This window comes from Lissotriton vulgaris, chromosome 4_1 (assembly GCF_964263255.1).
Source record: "Lissotriton vulgaris chromosome 4_1, aLisVul1.2, whole genome shotgun sequence".
NCBI classification, from domain to species: Eukaryota; Metazoa; Chordata; class Amphibia; order Caudata; family Salamandridae; genus Lissotriton; species Lissotriton vulgaris.
The window spans coordinates 528067880-528092121 of NC_141691.1; the positions used below are offsets into that span (position 1 = coordinate 528067880).

The 24242-nt window shown below is 40.4% G+C and overlaps 1 protein-coding gene across 1 annotated transcript in view; it reads left to right on the forward strand.

Annotated features, from left to right (window-relative positions):
• The window catches only part of RBMX2 (RNA binding motif protein X-linked 2), a 168234-nt gene that overhangs the window by 135111 nt on the left and 8881 nt on the right, over nt 1-24242 (forward strand). Inside the window, exon 5 of the mRNA XM_086964679.1 lies at nt 14006-14183. Coding sequence (XP_086820805.1) covers nt 14006-14183 — 178 coding nt within the window. The remainder of the gene's footprint in view (nt 1-14005; nt 14184-24242) is intronic.

Genomic DNA, 24242 nt, shown 5'->3' on the forward strand with positions numbered 1-24242 from the left:
TATAATCCTAAATTAACAACAGTATGCACTTGTAAAATTCCACAAATCATCATTTGGTGAACGAGGATGTAGAATTTAGTAGTGTAAAATTATATTTATGTTCCCCAGAACTCTAGCTTACCTGTGTTAAAAAAAAGTATTAGTTCTTACAATGGATTATGCTTTGGATCTTAAAATTGATTTGGTTTGAATGTATCTTAAGTCTTAAAGGTCCATTCCCCCTTAGTTGTACTGAATTTCAAGGCTGCAAACCTCAGAGTCTTATAAACATTGGAACAAGAACTCTATTGAGGTCTGGTCAACCAATAACTAATACACTTTTGTACTAGTTCTGAGAATTCCTTGTGCTCACTTTGCACTGGAAAATCTTTCAAATGTAAAACTTTTCTTTAACTTAATATAAGTCCCCTTTTAATAAGTTCTTTCAAATCCAAAACTGTCTCCGGACTATATTTGGTGTTTACCCACAATGTTATTTATACTCTGTTGATAAATCCCTAAAAAAAATCTCTCTTCCAAGATGTGCTGTTTTCTGATGTGTTGCATGCAGGAGGCCCCTTCATAGAACATTTCTGTAGTCTCATTCAAAATTTGACATGTGTACACTTTGGTTTCATGGTGAAGCTCTTGAAATATGGGATGCTATCCCCTTGTGTGGATTTGAATTTGGGCAATTCCTTTTTTGTTTTAACTTCTCTGTGTTGGATTTCATGCAGCCCTTTACTAATAAAGATTTGCCACAACCCTAAAATTGGATGAGGAATTAAAAGAGAGGGAATAAAGGAGCCCCATGATTTTAATGCTCACATATGCAATCAATATGTGGTCTTGAACTAAAGCAGACTCAGACCTTCCAGATTCTTTTTGCAAATGCCACTGAACATTTTTCTTCCAAGAGAATCAAAGATGATCCTTTCTAGTGATGATGAACCTGAACTATTATGATCTGCACATGTTCTTGTACTTTATATGACAATGCAGTAGAGGAACTCTGTTATTACGTAGCATAAGTCCTGTGTTAATATAAATTGTTTCAATCCATTATGGCAGATATACTTGATATTTACAACCATCAATTTCCATTTGTATATAAGAATATATATCATTTTACTGTATTCCTTCTATTGCTTTTATCCAGTATCTCAAGTTTATTTTTGTCAAAAATATTTTTATTGGTTCAAAGATAAAACAGTACACAGAAAGCCAAGCTGTGAAAGGAGACACCAATGCATCGTACATGCCGAGAGTTACAGAAAGCTAAAGTATCATATACAGTTTGTGTACTAGGACTCCGCAATCAAGTTTATTTTTAATGACATCTCTCCAGTTTTTTCATCAACTGAGAGGCGCAGAGATAAATCATTTACTCCTGTAGGCCACACTCCCTAATCAGCGTAAAGATTAAAATCCTCACCAATCGATTATACCCATATATGAGAGGACTGGTATCTTCACAGCTCAAAATATCTATCCCTTACTAATCAACTTCTGACAAACTACAGATTTTCTCTTTCTGATACATCAAGTAGATCAAGATCTTCCGACTGTGGCTATACTATTAGATGTCCACATAGTATGTAACTTCCTTCATTAGTCCTCCTTATTTATAGTGCTAAAAAGGATTGGGCTAGGTATAATTGATTGGATAGCCTTGCTGTATAATTTTCCAGTAGCCCACATTAGATTCAGGGATACCAGTTGTCCCCATCATACTTTTTGAAATTACAACAGAACCCCTGATTAACATTATTAAAGAGAGAGATGCTCAGAGTGGCCTGTGGACCTCCGGAACAAGCTATGTTATCTCTCACTCTGCAGATGACAATGTGCTATATATAAAGCACTTCAATTAAAATGTCTCCCCCCTTATAGAGAATTTCTTTGTTTTGGTCAATTTTCAGGACTGAAGGTGAACTGGAACACATCTTTAGTATTCCCAACACAGCAAACAATATATTTAAACATAATTTCGAGTTCCCCATTGTGTGGTACAAGAAAACAGTACGATACTTGAGCATAAAAATTCAAAGAGACCCAGTAAAGGTAAGCAAAGAAAATTACAGTTCTGTCATAATCAAAATTCTGGATACAGTAGCGAAAGGCAGTCCCTCTCATTATCAGCAGGCGGGAGAATAGCTGTCCTAAAAATTATATTCCCATGCTAAATATTATGTTTATTTCCCAATATACAAATCCCACTGAATATAGTGTTCTTTAAAACTACTGTGAACGTTGTTGAGAGGTAAGCATAGCATTGCCCTACCATCATATTGCAGGCTTCTACAAGACCCCCAGCACAATGCAGCACAATAACTAACACAATCTATGCCTGGCATGATTTGGCGCGAACGGCAGGATTGGGCAAACTGTATTCGTCTTATATCCCTTTGCTCAACCATCATATGCTAATGGCTACTCTAGAACCGATGGCTAAATAACTGTTCCAGCTTACAATAATTTTTTTTAATTTCAAAAGTTTTTATTGGTTGTTTCAGCAAGACATATAAAAAGTAGATCCAGTAGCATAATTAAAGTCAGAATTTCACAGTTTAAAATTACTGTACGCTACATTACATCCATAGTAAATGTCAATACAAAAGTACATGGCTGATATCTTGCCTAAAGCAGCAGAGCACGTATCTTATACTCAATAACATTTTAGTAACAGACATTGTATTCCAACAGCATTTTACTCATTCAGAAAGGAAAATGTACTATGATAAATAATACAATGTTGGGAGTCTGCAAACACATGTTAATGGATCGTGGACGGTGTGTGGACCATTTTAAGGTGGCTTATGTCGTGAAGTAGTTATCAAGAGTCGACCACAGTTTTCTCGTGGGAGGGCGCCACGGTGTCTGATGGAGTGCAATATTATCTGCACCACGTATGCTGATTATCCAATTCAGCCACCCTGCGAAGTTGGTTTTGCTGGTATCTTTCCAGTTGCTAAGGACTGTCTTGACCGCCGCTGTGAGGAGGAGGTCAAGTAATGCCTTATCGTCTGCGTCAAGGGATGGATCCTGGGTGAATCCGAAAACTAGGTAAGGGAGCTCTTTTGCTGGTGTAATGTGGAATAGTTTTGAGACAAATTCGAATATCTTCTCCCAAAATTGTGCTACACAGTCGCATTCTAGGATAATGTGTGATAAGTCACCTTCCGCACGTTTGCAGTTCCAGCAAAAGGCGTCTGGGGTGATGTTGTGTGCAAATAATCGCGCCGGGGTCCAGAAGGCCTTATGAAGGAGCCAGTATTTTGTCTGAGATAGTGTAGGGCTGATTTTGTGTCTCGTGCAAGATACACATGTGCTGGTCCAATCTAATTCTGTGATTGGCCTGGATGAAAGGTTATTCCAGAATTGTGTGATTGGGGCAGTGAGGCTAGATTGTTGGGGACGACTGAGTCTATAGAGAAAGGAAACCTGGTGTCCTAGTCTGTTTAATCTGGCAAGGTATGTTGGGAGGGAGGGTGGTGTCAGGGAGAGTTTGGTTTTGGACAATGCTGTTTTTACGTTTAGGAAGTTGTAAAATTCAATTGGTTCAAGATCGTATTTGATTTGTAAGTCACTGTATGGAATAGAGTATGCCCCCGCAAATAGTTGATATGGGAACATTATGCCTTTTTTGATCCATGTCGCATTGTGCAGAGGTTTACCCTTGTACAAAATGTTACGGTTGTCCCATAAGGATTCCCATTGTGAGCCACGAATGCTGTTTTCTAGGATTCTGTCAAACTTCAGAAGAGCAGATTTGGTGTTATGAAATATTGATTTAGAGTGGGTTAGTTTGTTTAGGTTAGACGAGAAAGCCGCGCTAGGGGCAATACCGTCTAGAATTTCTTTCTCGATTTCTAGCCACACTGGAGTATAGTCAGGTGAAGGTGCGAGCCAGTGGGCTCCTTGTTTGGCTAGGAAGGCGGCTTCATACCTTTTAAAGTCTAGCAAATTGACCCCACCTGCAGATTTGTCTAAGCGGAGCTTTTTTATGCTGATTCTAGCTCTTTTCCCTTTCCAAAGGAAATTTGAGATAGCCATGCCTAGTTTGTGGTAGAAGTCTGGCGTGAGGGTTAGAGGGAGCATAGATATGAGGTAATTAACTAGAGGTGAAATCATCATCTTGATGGTCTCCACTCTGCCCCACCAAGTAATGAATCGAGGGGACCAACCCTCTAGTTGGGTCTTGATTTTATTTAAAGTTATTTTTTCATTTCCTTGGAGGGTCTCCATAAGGGAGTCACCAAATTCAATACCTAGGTATTTCACAAACTCTGGTTGCCAACATAGCCCTGAGTTTCCCAGCACTTCTTTGGGCGTTAAAATATTGAGTGGCTTGACCTCTGACTTATCCCGATTGAGTTTGTACCCTGAATGGGAGGAGTAAGTATCAATGGTAGTCATTAGTGCAGGGATGGAGGAGTCTGGTGATTCTGTTACAATCAGGATATCGTCCGCATAGGCGGCCAGTTTGACGCACTTATCCCCGAATTTCACACCTTTGATGTTTTCATTTTTTTTTTTATATTAGCAATTAGGGGTTCAATTGCCAAGAGGAAGAGTGAAGGGGAGAGGGGACAGCCCTGTCTCGTCCCTTGTTCCAAAGAAAAGGGGTCCGACAGTGAATCATTTATAGCAATGCGTGCGGATGGTGAACGGTATAGGGCCATTACCAAATCAGTGAATGTGTCCCCAAGGTTAAAGACGGACATACAGCTCTTGAGGAAATGCCAGGAGACTCTGTCGAACGCCTTCTCTGCGTCGAGGGTAATAGCTACGGCTGGGGCTGCGAGTAGTCTGGCTTTTTCAATGACGTGACAGAGGATCCTTGTATTATCGTTAGACATGCGCTGTTTCATGAAACCTACTTGTGATGTACTAATTAGCTTTGGGAGTTGTGAGTTTAGACGTGTGGCGAGAATCTTTGCGTATATTTTGCAATCTAAGTTAATTAGGGAGATTGGCCTGTAATTTTTGGTCAGCAGTGGGTCTTTACCTTCTTTAGGTATGACTATAATGGTAGCTTCACTCATCGATTTGGTAATACCTTTCGTTACGCTAAAGGATTGGAATAGTTTTAGAAGAGTCGGGCTCAGGGAGTTCGTGAGTTCTTTATAAAAGCTGGCCGAGAAACCGTGTGTGGCTCTCAGATCCGCCGTTTCCCGACATGCGACGTGCAGCCTGTCAGCGCGCTGCTCCGGGGTTCATCTCCAGTCGCGTAGTAGCGAGTCGGAAAAAAGGTGCAACCCGCGGGTATTAGGCGCCCAAATTCCCACCGAGTGTGCCTCAGCAGGTCCGGAGCTCGATTCTTCCGATCATTCGGCTTTAGAGTTGGTTTTATCGCCCTTGAAATCGAAACGTTCGCTCCCCTGCGCAGCAGTGAACAGGCTAGGCGGCCATTAACAACGCCGTCCAAGCCACGCCCCCAGCTTACAATAATTTTAACACTAAAACAATTAAAAGAAAAAAGGGGAAATTCCCAGTTGGATTTATTTGTTTTGTTTAGATTGAGCCACTCTATCTAGGGCTACTACAATATTTTTTTAGCAATGAAAACCACCACAGATTGCATTAGGGCATGTTACTACTACCAGAGCTCCATGAGGCCTTATAACCAGAATGTATAAGCTGAAGTCTGAGGCGTGGCAGGCACCGGGGATAGGGGCAAAAACCAAATGGCAAGTGGACATTGGAAAAAATGTAACTGACGCGACATGACATTACTATTACCCACAAACAGGGAAAACTTTACTCAGTAGTAGACAAGGAATAATAATTATACATTTCTGCACTGGATATATTACACTCCAGCTAGTTTACGTGCAATGATCTTGGATGCTAAGCCCTCGTGCCTTAGGTGTAAACACCTTAATGCACTTCCTCAAGATCCGTCCTCCACCTTAATGTAGACTTTATACATCTGGCATGGACCTGCCCAAAAGTAAGCGATTTCTAGTCACTAGTATTTGAGACGCTTACCAAAATGATTATTCATCTAGTCGATACTTCATCTTTCATAGCATTAGTGGGATATGTCAAAGAGGTACCTAAAACAGTGAGGCAATTCACTGCTTTTGCACTGCTTATTGGAAAATGAAGGGTGACTTAGATGGGGTAGCGGCCCTCCACCGACTATTTCAGATTGGCTAAAGGATTTAATCTAAGGTAGCAATACTGCGGAAACATATGCTGAAACCCTACCATTCCTCTCACGACCGAGAGATACATAGAATCTACTCAGACAGAGTCTATCAGTTGAGACAACAAGTAGAGATGACAGAGAACCAGCTGAAGGGAAGTAACCTGTTAATTAATCCCTCACGTTATTCTTTTATTTTGTTAAATCATTTTTATTTAAGAGAAAGAACACATAAATACAAATATAATATTGCATTCAGATGAATAAAAATATAACAAAAATTGTACAATAATACAATCTATACAAAATCAGATGAAGTATATGGAATTAGAAGATTGCATAGATATATAGTAATGCTCCTAAAATTGCTATTAGAGAAAAAAAAAACAATTATAAAACTGAACTTTGTAGTTAAATGCTGTGTCCTTGTATAAATAGGTGAGATTATAATAGATTAGTGATATTTATTATAAAAAGAAAATAGGTAAGAGGGGGAGAATTATGAAAGAAAAAGAGATAGGACAGAAAAGGGAGTAAAGAAAAGAGAGGAAAAGAGAAAGAAGAAACTAAAAATAAGAAAAGAGATTATAAGAAAGGAGATTGTGAAGACAGATAAGTAGTGAACGGCATCCATAATAAATCAGATTTAATCTTTAAATGGATAGATGAGTGGGATACCAAGGCAATTCTGTGTTCATCACATATTAAGTTCCACCAGAGTAAAAAGGATACTTTAGAATTGTCTTTCCAGCATATAAGTATAACCTTAAAAGCAACAGCAATAAACAAATCAAATAAAATATATTTGGAAAACATTTGGTCAAAATCAGGAGACAAAGTACCTAAAAATATATTGTGGATGTTAAATTGAATGTCAGATGAAAAAATTGAAAGCCATTGTGAACAAAAAGCTTTCCAAAAAGCAAGAACTTTATGACAGTAGTAAAGTAAATGTATCAAAGATCCTTCAGTAGTAGAACATGACCAACAGGAAGGGAGTAATAGCAACTCTATTAAAAATACAATATAGGGATTGTGTGATATTGGCAGCCTTGGATGTCTTGAAAGGTTTTTGCCACATTTTGGATCTATATATTTATCACTTTCTTCTAATTTAGCTTTTCAAATGCACTACCCTATTTCTCAGTCTATACTTCTCTCAATAAATTCTCTGACCCAACCTTCTGACTCATCTCAAACTTTTTTCTACTACTCTTTCCAATGCACTACCCTATCGTTCACCCTATACATATATCCTCTAAATCCACTCTCTGATTTATCCCAAACCCTATACTACTACTATGATCCCCAAAATAACCCTTTCTAGACTCTATCTTACTCTACCCCTCCTTGCATCATCTGACACCTCTTTTACTATACCGAGCCCCCAAAACAAACCTTTATAAACTCTTCCCTCTGGCTCTTCCCCTCAAAAACCCCTTTTTACATATCAAAAAGCTTCCTCCTTCTGCTATGACCTAAAAAAATCTCATTCTTATGTCCCTCCAATATCCTTTTCAATCAAATAACAGACTAACATGTTCACTTCTCAATTTCCATATTTCACTATACTAATTCACCACTAATCCTTTATGGGTTCCAGAGTAGCGTGCTACTCGCCAATGAAGCGCCTCAAAACCACATTAAGCGGTAGCAAACGCTATATAGATACAAACCTCTTTCCCTCTTCTATCATGCAACCTACCTTTCTCTATCCAGACAATTGAATAACAGATCCACCATTCATATTACTTCATACTTCACTGTATTAATTTTCAACACTAATCCTTTATGGGTTCCAGAGTAGCATCCTACTCGCCAGAAAAGCGCTTCAACACCCATCTGGGTAACAGGTGCTACATGAATGCAAGCCTTTCTTCCCTTTTATCCCTCCGCTACCCTTCTCACTCCAAATAGCTGATTAATATCCACCACTCAAATTACTTTCATATTTCAACATACTAATTCAGCACTAATCGTTTATCGGTTTCCGGAGTAGCGTGCTTCAACACCGCATCAGGGGTAACAAGCGCTATAGAACTACAAACCTTTTTTTTTTGCTTTTCTATCCTTCTGCTATCTTTCCAAATCCAAATAACTGACTAACCTATCCACCACGTAAAATTTACGTGCATGTTTGACTATACTAATTCAACACTAATCCTCTATGGGTCCCGAAGTAGGGTGCTACTCGCCGAAAAAGCGTTTTGAGGCCTCGTCAGGGGTAGTAAGCGCAATATTAATGCAATTAAAATACAATGTATGAGAGATACCATTCATTTACCCCACTCTGTGTGTATCATTAGATGTATGTTGACATAGCCTTTCAAAGAGTCTAAATGCGACCTGAGAGTGGTTGGACTTGAGTTTATAATATTACTTCTGTATCATTAAGGCTAGTGGGCACATTATACCACAAGGTCATAGCTTGTTAGAAACGCCAGATTGTAAACTCATGTAAAGTATTGCTAATTCATTTAATTGTTCAGCACTAACTTGTGAGTTGCTGCTGTGCGCCTGCCCCCGTTGACATGTGTAAAAAAGCCTGTTCTGCAATGTAGTGTTTTGGTCCATGATTGATGGTTGGTTTATCTAAGGTATATACATTGTTTGTTAAAATAAATAAAAAGAAAAACACATTTTTGATATATTCAATAGAAAAATAGAATTTTGAAAGTTAGCAACTCAGTAGACATTTCAGAATTCGTCACAGCATCTGCCACTCATGACAATTTGAGCTGAAAAGTTCTTCAAGACAGTTGAGACGTTCGTGCTGTCACAGAGAGAGTTAAAATAGTAACGTTTGGTGATCATGAAGATCATGAACTCAGCTGCTGTCTTGAATCAGAAAGTAGGTTCTTTCTTCTTACATCTGCGTTTCACACTATCAAGGTTTGTAATATTAATATTCATTTGTTTAACTTCTCCTGTGCGTGTATAAATATGTATTCATGGCTTCATCTTCCTTCATAATAATCATTTTGGGATCAATGTGAAGCCTCTAACTCTCTGTGAACATGCCCACATCTAACTTAGCCTATCAAGTACTGCCAAACGGTAGTAAACAATCAATATTTGTGTTATTTAAGGAATCAGTTAACACTTCCTTGTCTTTGTTTGCCATGGTCTGTGTAGACATCATTCGTAGGATCTGTTTCTTTTTGTAGGTCTCGCCTAAGCAGCGCATGTGCTGTCTTCGAGACATGCTGTGTCTACTGTATGTGCTTTTGGCATGCCCATCGCTTTTCATTTGTTTCTTCTTGTGTCTTTCTAAATCCTGTTCTTTTCTGTGGTGAATCGGTCAATTTTGTCCCTCTTTTTGTTGTTTTGTTCACACCCATGGCGACCTTCCCCGTTAAATGTCTTATTTCTCCTCTGGGCATTCAACTTACTTTCGCTGGACTATTTTTTAGTTTGCCTTGCTTCAGCGTTTTCGAATGTTGTGTTTAAGGGGTGATGAAGCAACTGCACTTAATCCAGCGGTATTTTTGCTTCTGTTGATGTAAACGTGGTTCATCCGACGGTATTTTCACATATGTTTAGTGTGCTATTATTTTAGCTGCTTTCAGCCTAGCCATTGTTTTGGGAATGTTTGCTTTTGATCCATTTTAACTGGGACTCCGTGCGCACACTTTTCTTTGTTGTTTTTAGCCCAGACCGTGTTTACGTAATGTTCGTTTTTGTTCCTTTTTAACTGGAACTCTATGCACACATGGACTTCGTTTAATTTATATGCTTTTCATACCATCTAAAGTGCATCAGCATGTTCTGATGTCGACTTGGTAAATATTTCTTACTAAGCGGGGTGACCCAACGTAGGTCCAAGAAGGCCATGTCCATGCCAGATTTTAGGAACGTAAAATTAACATAGCTGCACATGCACTGAATCTTAATGCCTGTCATTTACGTGTTTGGTGGTTATCCTGAAAGTTTGGTGTGAACCCGGCCTACCTGGGCCAAATTTGGATGATTTTGCTGTACCATTTACAGGTCACACTGATTCTTTTTTGCACACCTTAACTCCTGTGAACATTTTATTCAGTACATGGTCCCTTGCACGTGCTGATGATGGGTTGTTTTTCGAAGTTGGCTAGCTTTATATTTTGTGACTGTCATGTGGCTGTTGTCTTGTGGATGTGAGTATCTCTAAATGATACGATAAATGTTTCCTGTCCATAATTGGAGGACACACCTATAATCTGCCAGTGTAATCAAGACTCAAATACATCACACTCTTCTGGAATGCTGGTGTGATCAGGAGTGTACAGCCTGGGAGGGGTGCTGCAGTCTGAAGTACACTGTCTCGTGACAGCCCTGCTCCAGGCCACATGTCCATTCCAACATACCGAGATTTGAATTTGGAATTAAAAAAGTACTTTCTTATTAGTTTTCAAAACAATCCAAGCCTTACTTTTAGCCAAATGTAATTTAGCAAGTATTGCTGTAGTAATAATAGGTATTTTAATATCGGCATGTTTCTGCCTTTTTTCTAGGGGGTGTTGGCACGGGGTGTTGCTGAGACTTGGGCCCAGTTCCATAGTTTCAAAGTCAGCCGCTTTGAATACTTGATTCTTTCTCCCAAACAACTGTTATTTAAGACTGTCGGAGGGCATCATTTAACCGAAACACGACCAATGTTCAGCTTGCTATAGTTAAAGGTGCTCTCCCAACAACATAAAATTATATATTAAATCTTTCCTGCAGAATAGGACTCAACGTTTCCTGGTCAATCAAGCAACCTCTTCCCCTTGTCCTACTGCCGTCGGTGTCCCACAAGGTTCAACCTTATCCCCAGATCTATTCAACTTGTATGTTGAACCCCTCACGGAGATCCTTAGGGAATCACAGATACCCTATCACATGTATGCAGATGACACGCAAATATACATAAAGATCGCCTCCCTTGCTGACATTGACCTAATGAACAAGACACTAAAGAGAGCTCTACAGTGGTTAACTACGAACCATCTGAAACTAAATGCCCATAAAACTGAATTCCTGTTAATTTCACAGACGAAGAACCGTCCTGAGGTAAAGGAATTGACGAAACTGGTGACCGCGTTGGACTGCACCCCGACCCTAGTCAATTCAGCAAAATCACTGGGAATTACCCTAGATGAGAATCTGAACATGAAAGACCACATAAACTCAATGGCCAAGAGCGCCCGCTTCCATCTGAACTATTTAAGAAAACTGAAACCGTACATCTCAAAGGCGGACCTAAAACTGGCTGTACAATCCCTAGTTATTTCAAGGATCGAATACGGTTGCACCACGTTAGCGGGACTACCGAAAACATCCACAGCACCACTAAAAGCCTGTCTCAATGCAGCGGCAAGACTGATCACAGGATCGAGGAAATTCGATCACATATCTCCTCACCTGAAAACACTAAACTGGCTACCCTATGAGGCCAGAATCCAAATGAAGATGGCCTGTATTACCCACCGAGCAGTTCACTGCAACACGCCGAGATACCTGGCCAAGAAAATTAAGCTATCGGGAGGCAACAGACCAACTAGAAGCGTCAACGAACTGCTACTGAGGCCAGCCTTTTTCCGGAAGAAAAAGACTTACGACCGAGCGTTCTCAGGAGCCGCCCCCAGAGTCTGGAACTCAATACCTCCGAACATCAGGAAGATTCAAAATTTGATAACATTCAAACGCGAACTGAAGAACCACATGATGAGCAAATACCTCTCATAGAGTAGCGTACAGATTATTGATGAAAACATCTACACCAAAGAGAGAAGGCCTCAACCTAAACTTCCTGAAGATCAATTATCTGCCAATTGACTGATTTCATGTTTAAACCTTGGCCACCCACTTTACTACTACCTCAAACGTATATGACCCGATATCGATAATCTCTCAGATAATACTATATACGCTCTACCTCATTATGTTTTATTGCCAGGATCCTGGTTACATGGCAACACTCTTTACTCCCTAATGCTATTTACACATGTTATTTGCACTGTTATACTATATAACCATACCTCACCCACCTCCTACTACTAACTGGATGGGCGAAAGAACTCTTACTTATAATCTCCCTTACAGATTATCCTAGCGTTTTATATGTCATATATATCTGTTGTTACAATTGCCTCCATAATGTCTGTAATCTACCCCTTACAACTTTTCTCAGTGTCTTATACGTCATATATATATGTTGATACAATTGCCTTCATAATGTCTGTAATTTATATCACATGTGAAGCGCTCTGATACCCACGGGTCTTGTCCGCGCTATACAAAACTCTATAAATAAATAAATAAATAAATAAATAAATAAATATATACTCATTAGTGGGGAATGATGTTTATGTTTCATTATAAAGAATAATCAAAAAAGAAATCTCCTTTTCTGAAGGAATAATAAATATTGAAAATTGCCTTATTTACTTAAATAGTTTTGATAATAAAAGATTAGGAGTTCCAAATAAATACACCATATCTCACGAGCCTTGATGCCATGGGACAGCTAACCTGTTTGTTTTAGAGAACAGACAGATCTTTTTTTTAAATTCTTGGAGATTGCTTATTATCTATAGATTGATCCAAAGCTTCCAATTTAGTGTAGCATACCAGGATGTTTAGTGTGACACGCTACACCACACAATTCCACTTCACACAATTCCCGCCACCACCCAGCATAATTACACTCCACATAATACCACTACACGCAACATGATTCAACTCCACATAATTACTCTCTACTCGATACCACATAAAACACCCCACATAAAACCACTGTCACATAGCAACAATCCACATAGACACACTGCAGACCATGCCATATACTTCTAATCAGCCTTATTCCACTCAACGCCACAGTTTCATGCAACATGATTCAACTCCACAAATGTTTCATTCCACACCACTTAATTCATTCCACTCAACGCACTTACACAGTACACCACATACATCCAATCCACGTCACATCATCCTACAACATTCAACAGCACACCACACACTTAAACTCCCCTAAATACATACATCAAAACAAAATACCATTACAATTCCTCTCCATGACACACAGTCCCATTACACTCAATACCACCTAATTATTATCCACATAATTCCAATGCACACCATGCCACATAATGCCACTCAGTAAATCCACTCCACACCGCACAATTCCACAACTAACAATTTCAATCCAACCCACATAATTCCACTCCACACGACTTACATCCACTCCATAACACATGGGTAAAAGACATTGTCTGTTTACAACGCTATTAACTCTAACTCTTGCAAAAGCGAGATCTATTGGCTTTTGCCAATGTTTGTTTTTGATTGGGTGGAAGCCTTGGGTTGTGAATTGTAGAGAATGCCAGAGCAGTAAACCTGGTAGTGTGTAGCCGCATGGCACAAAGCTGGCCTTCAGATCATGCATCTACTTTGGCTGTGCGTCTATGGTAGTTGCTCGAGCTTATGGGCTGAATGTGGGGATGGCCAATTGGGGCTATGGCTGTTAATCACGATTTAGATGTTCTAGGATTATCCTGATGCTTTGTGGTGTAACAACGCACCCATGCTACTTCCACTGTGCAACACCCTGATAAAAATAACACACATAATAGAAATGCAACTTACTGAAATTAAAAACCAAACTATTGGTTCAGTTTAAATGTTGAACACAATAATGCAGTATTTGTTCAATGAGTTTTTAATAAAGTTTATAATGTTTTGTTTTTGCTACTTAAGAAATTGGCCACTTGTACGGATTACAAGAAGAACCACATTTGCTTTTGTAACATGAGTTGACCGTTGCAAGTACCATCTATAAAGTCTACCCAAGTTTGAGGCTGCCTATTAATCTTTTTTGATTTTGTGTAATAATCTAAAAATCTCTCCTGACAGATAAAAGGAAGGACAATTCGTGTAGACCATGTGGCAAATTATCGGCCCCCAAAGGACACAGACGACATTGATGATGTGACAAAGACACTGAGAGAGCAAGGTTGTGGTTTAAAAACTCCACCACCCTCCTCTTCAGAATCACCATCTGAGGATGAGGCGCCAGCGAAGAAACATAAAGGTTAGTGTGACAGTCGTAGCTCATTCAAACTAAGACCTGTTGATGAAGCTCCTCAGTTGTCACTGATGGTTTAACTGCACATATAATTTGTTTTAGTAATTGACCTTTGATAAAGTCACACACGAGTACAGCACGGTTCTCAGGAGGTTGCAACTGTCTTCCACTGCCCTGCATTTCCTCAAGATCCAACCTTACCTTAATTAACTGTGCTGAGCAGTCAGATTCTGGAACCAACTGGTAGGTTTACAACTGTCCAGTCAACTGTAGAATGCACCCGATTGGAGATTCATTGTAGAAACTGCTGTGATCAACAAGCGGAAATAGATTTTTTTGACTGCTCTGTAGCAGATCATGGATTTGTGTTTTTTATCGTAACTGTTAACAGGTGATTAATACAAACATTGGTATTCTGGTGCCAAACTACTGGCAATCATTGACAAAGCTAACAGATTTGACTATTGGATAGAGAGCATACACATACACACTCATGCAATCTAACACACATCATCTGTGTACACGTTAATTTTGATGACACACATGATAATTTCCAGATAGTTTGAGTTTGAGTTTAAAACATTTATAGAGCGCACGTTCACCTGGCGGTTTCATGGCGCTGTAATATACAGAACCCAGAGAACAAAGAAATCAGGGGAGAAGCAGAACAAAACAATTACAGTGGAAAGGCTTGTACAAAGAGAAAAGTTTTTAACGCCTTTCGGAAATGTGAGTATTGAGTAGAAGATCTAAGGTGGGCGGGGAGAGAGTTCCAGAAAGCGGTGGCAAGTGTGGAAAATTTCGTGCCCCCCCACTTTTTACACCTAAAGCGGGGAACTGCCAGCAGGTATTGGGAGGATGAGCGCAGCTCCCTGACAGGCGCGTATACTTTAATTTCCGAAGAAATGAAAGCAGGGGCTGCGCCAACCCGTGCCTGAAAAGTGATACAGCCCATCTTGAACTGAGCTCGTTCTCGGATAGGGAGCCAGTGCAAGGACTTGAGGAGAGGGGTGACATGGTGAGACTTGGCCAGATTATAGACCAGGCGAGTGGCCTGGTTTTGAACCAGCTGTAATCGCCGCAGACTGTAAGCGGGCATGCCACAATATAGTGCATTGCCATAATCGAGGCGAGAGATTACCATCGCCAGGACTGAGTTTTAAAGCAGAAAATGAAAAGAAACGGGAAACTTTACAGATGGTGCGGAGTGAAAGAAAGGAAGAGGACACCACTAGACTGACCTGGGGGTGCAGAGTGAGTTGGTCGTTCAACTTAATCCCAAGGGTTTTCACAGAAGAGGATGGAGAAGGGGGGGACCCAGGAAGGGGGGTCAAAAAAAGAGAGGTCCAGGGACTGCAGCAACCACCTGTCAAAACCAGCTCAGTTTTGTCTCGGTTTAACTTCAGGTGGTTGTAATTCATCCAGTCCCGGATAAAAATCATAACAGACTGGAACTTAAGCATGGAGTCAGGGGATGGGGACAAATTAAAAATAAGCTGAAGGTCGTCCGCATAATTGTACACGGAGACCTCCATTTGCTGAAGGGCAAGAATAAGAGGGGCGATATACAAGTTAAATAAAAGGGGGGAGAGGCAGGAGCCCTGAGGAACCCCGCATTGTACCTTCCGGAAGTCCACCGAAAAGTCACCCAGGCGCACTGCCTGGGTGCGGTCCCTCAGGAAGGAGGGCAGCCAGACTAAGGCCGAACCTCCAACCCCCGCCGCCCTGACACGTGAAAGTAAGATGGAATAGTCAACCGTGTCAAAGGCGGCGGAGAGGTCAAGGAGGACCAGGGCCTGGGGATGGTTAGTGTCCATACCCTCCCTGAGGTTGTCGAGGACCGATAACACCACTGACTCCGTAGAGTGTGCGGGGCGAAAACCAGCCTGAAGGGGGGGCTAGAACGCCGTTCTCCTCCACAAAAGTACTGAGCGCTCTGGTCACATGGCGCTCCAGTACCTTCTCCAGAAAAGGCAACAAGGAAATGGGGCGATAGTTGACAAGAGCGGAGGGGTCCGCGCCAGGCTTTTTAAGGATGGGGACAATGATGGCCGATTTAAGTGGTTGAATAACAATGCCCTGAGACAGTGAGCTGTTAAGAAGATTGAGAGGGGGCTGCACACAAACCGAGTAAATGTGCTTGAGGATATGGGCAGGGCAGATGTCTAAAGGGGAACCTGATTTGACCATAGGAAGGAGGGAGAGAAAAGACTCTTCCGTCAAGAGGGGGAACGAATCAAGATAGAGCCACATAGCTCCAGAGATCGAAGCACATTCACAAACCAACAGAGTTACAGGCACCTAAGAAGACAGACCACCTGACATGTTGTCACCCAAATACACAGAAGCAGAGTGTTTCGTTATTTTGGATATATGTTGTTCTGCTAAGACCGATTCAGAGTTTAGCCTGACAGATAGTTACAAATGGCAGTGTTAGAAAGATGCCAAAGCAACCCAGGAAGTTCCTGAAATCCACATTCACCTATCCACATACAGACAAGAGAACATACATGTGTGAATGAATTCCCACTTAGCAGCTAATTCACAAAAGCAGGCCACACAAAAGAATTGGGAACAAACATAAATGAAATACGAAGATTTAATGTACACTTATTATGTAGCACCTGTGCTGATATAATCAAAATGTCATAGAGGAAAGATTGGCGTTGTTGCTTAATATATCCTAGTCTTTTTCTTGGAGAAATCACTTCTTCTGGGTGCCAAATTACTTCAATCTTTTGTGCCAATTCAGTCACAGCGCTGTCCCAAATGATCACCTGTTGATGTCAATGCAGTGACCTTTATTGTCCATCTTCTTTGCATGTGCTTTGATCAATCATACGAATGTAGCAATGGAAAGCAGTACTTCATTTTATTTATACCTACATATACCTAATATAAGAAACGTAGGCTTACCAGATCGTTCCATTTTCATAGCAGGATGTATCCAAACCTGGACTTTCTCTTTAAAATCATAGATATGAAATGCATTAGGTAATTGAAGCAAATAAACATCCTGGCAATGCCAATAAGTTTCATTTTGTTAACGTAATGGCTTGGTCAGTGGTTTTTGCTGGTGTTTTACATCATTGGCAGAAATCAAAATGTTTTTTGCCGGATTTGTGCCGCATTGGCAAACAGAGATGCGATGACGACCACTGTTGCTAGTCATGTCATTCTTTAGGCTCACTCCTGCGTTATGTCAACTGCACGCAGATACGTCACCGCGGGAGCACACGTCTACAGAAAGATTTGATGGGGGGGGGGAGCATTTTCTTTTTCAAATTTCTAACATAGCAGAATCCACTTACATTGGTTAAAAAAATGAAATGTTATGTATGCAAAAGTGCCTTTCGCCTAGCTGAGCACCCAGCAGCAATTTGCAGCTCTCGGGACCTCCAGACTATCTAAGTCAAATAAAAATTAAACGACTGCGAGGGGCTGGGTAAGCAATGGAAGCCCAGATTGTGGGTAAGCATAATGGAGCTGGAGCAACAGAGATGTGCAAAAGTGCTTGCTCATCGGATTTTGAATGGCCGGGCACCTAGGCCAATGCAGAGATTGATCGAAGCTTATGAACCTGTCAGAGCGCTTAGATCTGCTGGCGGGGGTCTGCTGAGGATCCCCAAGATAAAGAAAGCTCGCATGGGAGGCAGATCCTTCAGGCACTTAGCACCAAACTACTGGAACAAACTTCCAGTAGACCTTCGCTTGGAACCAGCAGAAACGAGGTTCCGAGCTAAGCTAAAAACTTACCTTTACGTTAGATAATTGGCCGGCCTAGCAGCCTCATTTCTCTGTCTTATGCCTTCTCATCGTCAGCGCGGGGACACGCCGGTGCGCGTAACTCAGCGCTCTACAAATGCCCCTATTATTATTATTATTATTATCAGACCCAGCAGCAAATTGCTGTTGCTGGGCCCTTGGGGGAAAAAAGTATGTGTTTCAAGGACCGCAAGGGGTATAGGTGCAGAGGAAGAGCAGGTGAAAGGAAAACAGTTGGGGGGCAGGTATTTGGGGGTGGAGGGGGCAAGCAGCAAACAAGAGAATAAGAAAATATGTGCAATCTCATGGAGTGATTAACAAAAAAGTTGTTCCCTAAATGTGAGCAGTGGAAGGACACAAGTCAGCCGTTCAAAAGCATGGTAAAGAGTTTATGCTCAAGAGGACGGGCAAACACAAGAGGAGTGTAAGCCACCGAAAAAAGAAGCTAGCATATGAATGACTATAAAATAAACTAGTGGTAAGCAATTGGCTAAGCCCACTATATGTTTTTGGAAAGATCCACAAGGAACTTTTGTCTATAAAGAGCTAAACGCTGTCTGGTACGTGAGATCTAAAAACTACAGTCCAGATGTGAATCATTGAGGACACATTCATCATCAAAAAGTTGGTTTGCACATTAGAGGTATGTGGAAGTAATAAAGAAACACCAGGGATACAATGTAAGGAACCTAATAGCGACCTCTTAAACAGGGGAAGTATTCCGATGAATGTGGATCCTGTCGGAGCATTTGTCAGATCTATCCCTCATAAATTTAACTTGCAGGTTTCCCATGTGGTTCCATTTCTGCTTGTATATACAATAGTTCACTTTGATACATAGAAAAACTAATATTTTCATAACCTTTGAACCCCAGGATTTCCAATACTTCTTTGAACTGAAGCAAAAGGTGATTATAGTTATTTTCTAGGACCTCCTTGTGATGTGTTCTTACTACGCATACCTGTTGGCCAGGAACTTGCTTCTGTAGTCAGTGAACAACATACTTTTGCAAGCAGTTCACGGTCGTTGATCTGAGGTGCCACCACAGCCTGGAAGACTAGGTCCAATACTATCAAACCGGACTTAAGATATGTTTTTTTAAACAAATTGTTATAATGTAGTCATAATTTCTTTTAACGCACAGAACTCAGGAATAAGTATTCAAGCATTCATGATACCTGTAATGTACAATGAAGAAAAACAATATCCATATCATAGTTTCCATCCAGGAATATAAATATAGATTTAGATCTTAAGGTGTTCTAAACAGCGAAGGAAAGGTTTTAAGAGGCTAAGAACACGAGCATCAGTGAAAACAACACCCCTCACACCGTAGGACATGCCCATACCCCTCCAAACCTGTCCTAAAGAAAGACAGAAATACCCGTGGTGAAAAATCGTATGAGTCCCATCGGTACAGCACCCTTCTGCATCCTAGAATCCCCGAAGGACTCCAATAAGATCAGGGATCAACTTTTCCTGTCTGCCAATTTTTTGCCCAGAATCCTGACACCTACATTCATTTTCAAAATTGTTCTTAGATTTAAGCAGCAATGTAATAATAGCTCTATTGAATTGAGGGTGTAGTCACCCTTTGGATTCCACATCTTTAAACACCCAGATAACACTTAGGCAACTTTATGTTTGTTGATTTTATAAAATATACTGAGGAATCAGTCCGCACTTGGATATTTCCCAACACTGAAATCTTTGTTGACTATTTGAGTTTCTTCCTCTGTGATACCTGACGGCAAGACATTTCTCGTGCCAACATCAACAGTGGACGGAGTGACCCTCTTCAGAAATCTAATTTACGCAGCCCCAGTGTTTGTGTGAGCCGAGTTATAGAGATGGGCAAAGTGTTGTGCAAAATGTTTTAGTGATATCCACGGGTGAGAGAGTAATGTGTCATTCACACACCAAATTGTGGGTAAATCATTGGAAGCCACCCTCTGGCACAGTTACAGTTCCAAAACCCCATATTCCTAATCCCCTATCTGATCTTCGTTACCACATTCTCCACTTGTGTCATGAAAAAGGCATTAAGATCATATCTTGCACTAAGCAGTTCCTTCAGAAGGGGCACCGACGAAGTTATACCCAGTTGTGAATTTTCTCACCCTTGCTTCCAGGGCCACTTTCTGATTTCCTCATCCTAACTCTGCTTGCTCCATATAGCAGAATCCTTCATTATCTCCCAATATATCTCCACCTGCTCTGATTTCTATAAAACATGTACTAAGTCCACTGACCATTGGCAGAAAAAAGTCAGCTTGGGTGCAATTGCAAGCCTTGCTTCCCTTCTGGTTGCCTGTGCTTTCAAACGTTCATTCCACAGCTTTGTGGAAGAACTAAGAGACCCCAATACAGTGCAACAAAGCATGATCAGGGACACCACCCTGCAAAATGGCACATAGAGGACATTGGACAAAGTGGTGTGGGAACTATGCACATACTTCAGATACAAGAGATGAAAGTGTAGTCCCTCTCTTGGTGCTAAAGTATCTCCAAGTTTCTATCATGGCATGGGCCAGCATCACATTCTGAAGAACCCCTCTATCCCTGTATTACTAAAATTCGGTCTACTTGACCTCTCCAACACTAGATCTACTGTAATATTCTGATCTCCCCAGGACCTTGGGTTTTCCAAAGTTGATGAGACTATCGACAAGCAGGTCAAGAACTCCACTATGCTACTGTTTGATAAATATACAGACTCCACCACCAGCATTGTCCATGATGTAGATAAAATAAACAATCCACAAGTCTCTCCGTTTCTACGAGTATGTAAGGGGATGGATTTTATAAAAAATGTGGATAACAAACTCACCGTTGGTAGGTGGTGTTGTGTCTAGATCAGGAGAAATTATAGCTGATGTGTTACAGGTGAAAACCAACTTCCCTATCAAGCCCTTTCTCATATTGCCAGATTTTACAATGGTCAGGTGAGTTTCTTGTTGCAGTGCAATATTGGTCTTCCAATGCTAAATATGTAAGTCTTTTTTACTTTTTATATAATGTGAAGCCATTGCATTAAGGTACAAAGCCACCATTGTCAGGGTTTAAGGAGTAGCCTGAATTTGTCCCTTTCTCGGTGCAGAGGCATCAGCCTCTCTCTCTATTCGCCTATCTTCTTGTGACGGATTCAAGTCTTTCTCTTCCCAGTTTATCCACCTGATTGAGTCTCTGCCTGGTCAATGCCAGATGCTTCATATGAATCCCTTATTGGCCAACAGCAGACCAGACGTATTCATGGCTAAATCATCAAGAAATTTAGAAACCTCCCGGCATCCTTTGGAGTGAGGAGTTCTTTGTTCGTGCCATTGCTCATGAGCAGCATTGTGGCTGGCTTCAGCAAGCCATACCTGCCATCACCCCTCTGTAGCCTAGAGAGCCAAAAATGTCTTACATTTACTTTCGTTCCTTGTGAGACGTCTACACAAATTTTGCAGAAAAGGACCATTGTGCTTTTTTACCAACAAGATGATTTTTGGTATCGGACAAAGAAGACAATGATTGGTCTCGGCATGCCATACTTTTTAGGACATCTGGATCAGACGTGTGGGCCAGCTGCCATTCCGAGGGCGAGGAGAAGTCTGGTTGTGACACCTCCATTTTAAATGCTTCCAAAAACTTCAAGAATGACTATTCCAGGTTTTTTGGTGTGTTTGTACAGCACATCTTGTTCTCCCTGCCCTGTCTTTTGTATACCCTGGTTTCTGCTGAGCATTCCAGAATTTTTGTCCCACTTTCAGTTGGTGCTTCACAATTTCTAACCATTGTTCCGGAAGGTCCAGCTGGCACTGGGATGCAGCAGTATCCACTCTAATAGATATAACTTCTGTAGATGTTTCCACAGTGTTGTGCTTTACTGAATTATCTGTCGAAAATCATTGGGGTGTCCATGGCAACTTCAGACATGGCGGACCAGACTTTAAGGCTCCCACAACTACTTAAACAAATAGCAGCTGCCTCTGAAATTAAACGGGAGAATAATGTAGTCTAAGGGAACATGTGAAAGTGGCCCGAACGTTTAATACCCCTTCTGCTGTCTTGCTGGTAATTAGGCTTCCTACATCTTTTGTGCCTTCATTATATGGGGAAACTACTTTTGCATAATCCCTGAAGCCCACCTCAGCCTTCAGTTTCACCCAATGGACTTACTTCAGCATAGGGAATTTGCAACTAAAACAAGGAATGTATGTCTGGTAACCATCAAATCCCATGGCTCCATCTTCCCTAAAACAGAAGCAGGCATGGTGTCCACATTCAAAGGCATTTGCTTATCTTGCTTGTCCAAATATCACAGGCCTCTGTGCTTCACGTTTGGATGAGCCAGCTTTGTTAAATATTTGATACTTGAGATCACCCTGTATATGAAATCAGTCTACCCCATGACTGACTCGGAGTGTGTCTTCCTGAATCTGAGTGGAATGTTTGGGGTCCTGTTTTCAGCTCACTTTATGTGTGTCGTGTGGAGCCACCTTCTATTATGTCACTGAATAACTTTTTTTTGGTTTTTTTTGCAGTTATCTTTTATTGCTTTTTCAACAAATCGAAGGTAAATGTGCAGATAAGCAGAACTAAATGTTCAGCAGATATAAGGCATAAATTAAATTTTCTCTTCCAAATACATTCTTCTACATCTTAATCTCACAGTTTTGTCCATTTCGGAATGCGGCACACATTCTCAGTTACTTGTACTATTATTACCCTTAGATTGTATACATTAAAAGACAAATGTCAAAAGTGAGATCCCCTTTGGGCAATTTCAGTGACAAGCACTCACTCCACAACAAACATTCCTGTAGTCAAAGAGACTAAATTCACACCAGTATGATGAACACAGAGGAAATGTAAAAATTATTATTAAAATGTATACAATTTATTCAGACAATTGTTAAAAATATATTAGCCCCTATTTAAAAACATGATCCAATCCTATCATGAATACAATGCTGGTCAATTGCACAATACAAATAAATATCAACAAAAACAATATTGCAACAAAAAAATGCGAAACGCACTAAGGAAAAATAGTTCCTATTGCAAAGAGGGAAATACACTAGTCAACCAGGGATCCACTCTGAGCAATATTCCAGTTTTCAGTCAGAGTTTTTGTCTCCACAAACTTAGAGTAATTATCCCTCACATGGGCATCAACGCGTTTCGGTGTGCAAATTGATAAGTAGTGGAATTACAAGACTTCCTTCAGCCAAGGGAAGTCTTGTAATTCCACTGTTTAAAGTGCCCTATTCCCCTGGTTCCTTAAGGGGTCTCTCTCAATCTTTTTTACGAATTGATAAGTAGCCAACACCTTCTTCAGGAAAAACTCTATTCATTCCCACTTTAACATTTTATATCTGTAAAATAAAAACAATATGGCTAAACATGTTTTACTTCACAAATGATACAAACACATGCATCATATTATTACATAACCTCTATGTTCAAACACATAATATTAAAAACGATGTGAGAAATGAATACACATAACAATCACAACAACATATCATGTCTCTGATGATGATTATATTCAGGTATAGTTAAGCATTAAGGTGTGTACTGGGGCCAAAGAGACCTCCACACAAATCTACACAGCACAATCATTCAAATCAGTCAGGGATCTAGGGTTTACAAAAAAACGCCTCCAATTATCGCCCTTAAATTCACATGATTATCCCCATATGGGTACCAATTATACAGTGGATAAAATTATTTAGAGCCATACAGTGTTTATAACCAAGCAGATTTTTTAAGACACCGATTATATGTACAACATCCCATGGCCAATAAACACATTCATTAAAGCTAGTTCAAAGCTAGATACCTTTGTTTTATGATTTGACAAAGACCTTCCAATGTTTAAACTGTTGGTAATAAGCAGTTTATCAATATCTGCATCTAAACAAAAATAAAGTTATATACATAGGGAGTTTTTATCATAGACTACACTGTGCACATCAGTTTACTTCAATATCACGTTGAATCCATATGTTCTTATGTAACCAACAAAGAGGTCCCCAACCGCCGAAGGTCACCAACACCTACATCAATTTAAATAATAACAAATAGATACATAATCTGGATAATAATATGTACCCATGCCCATTATCTCTGTAACTGGGGTACTTCTTTCCTCAACAAAGTGGACATGAGGGTCATTTTAAAGTGCATACAAGGGGCCAAGCTATGCATACAATGCTGTTTTTTTTATAAATACTGTCATCGCTAGTAAAACAATACAGTATTGAAAGACATCTACAACTTTCACATGTTGAGAAAGTATTATGTTAATC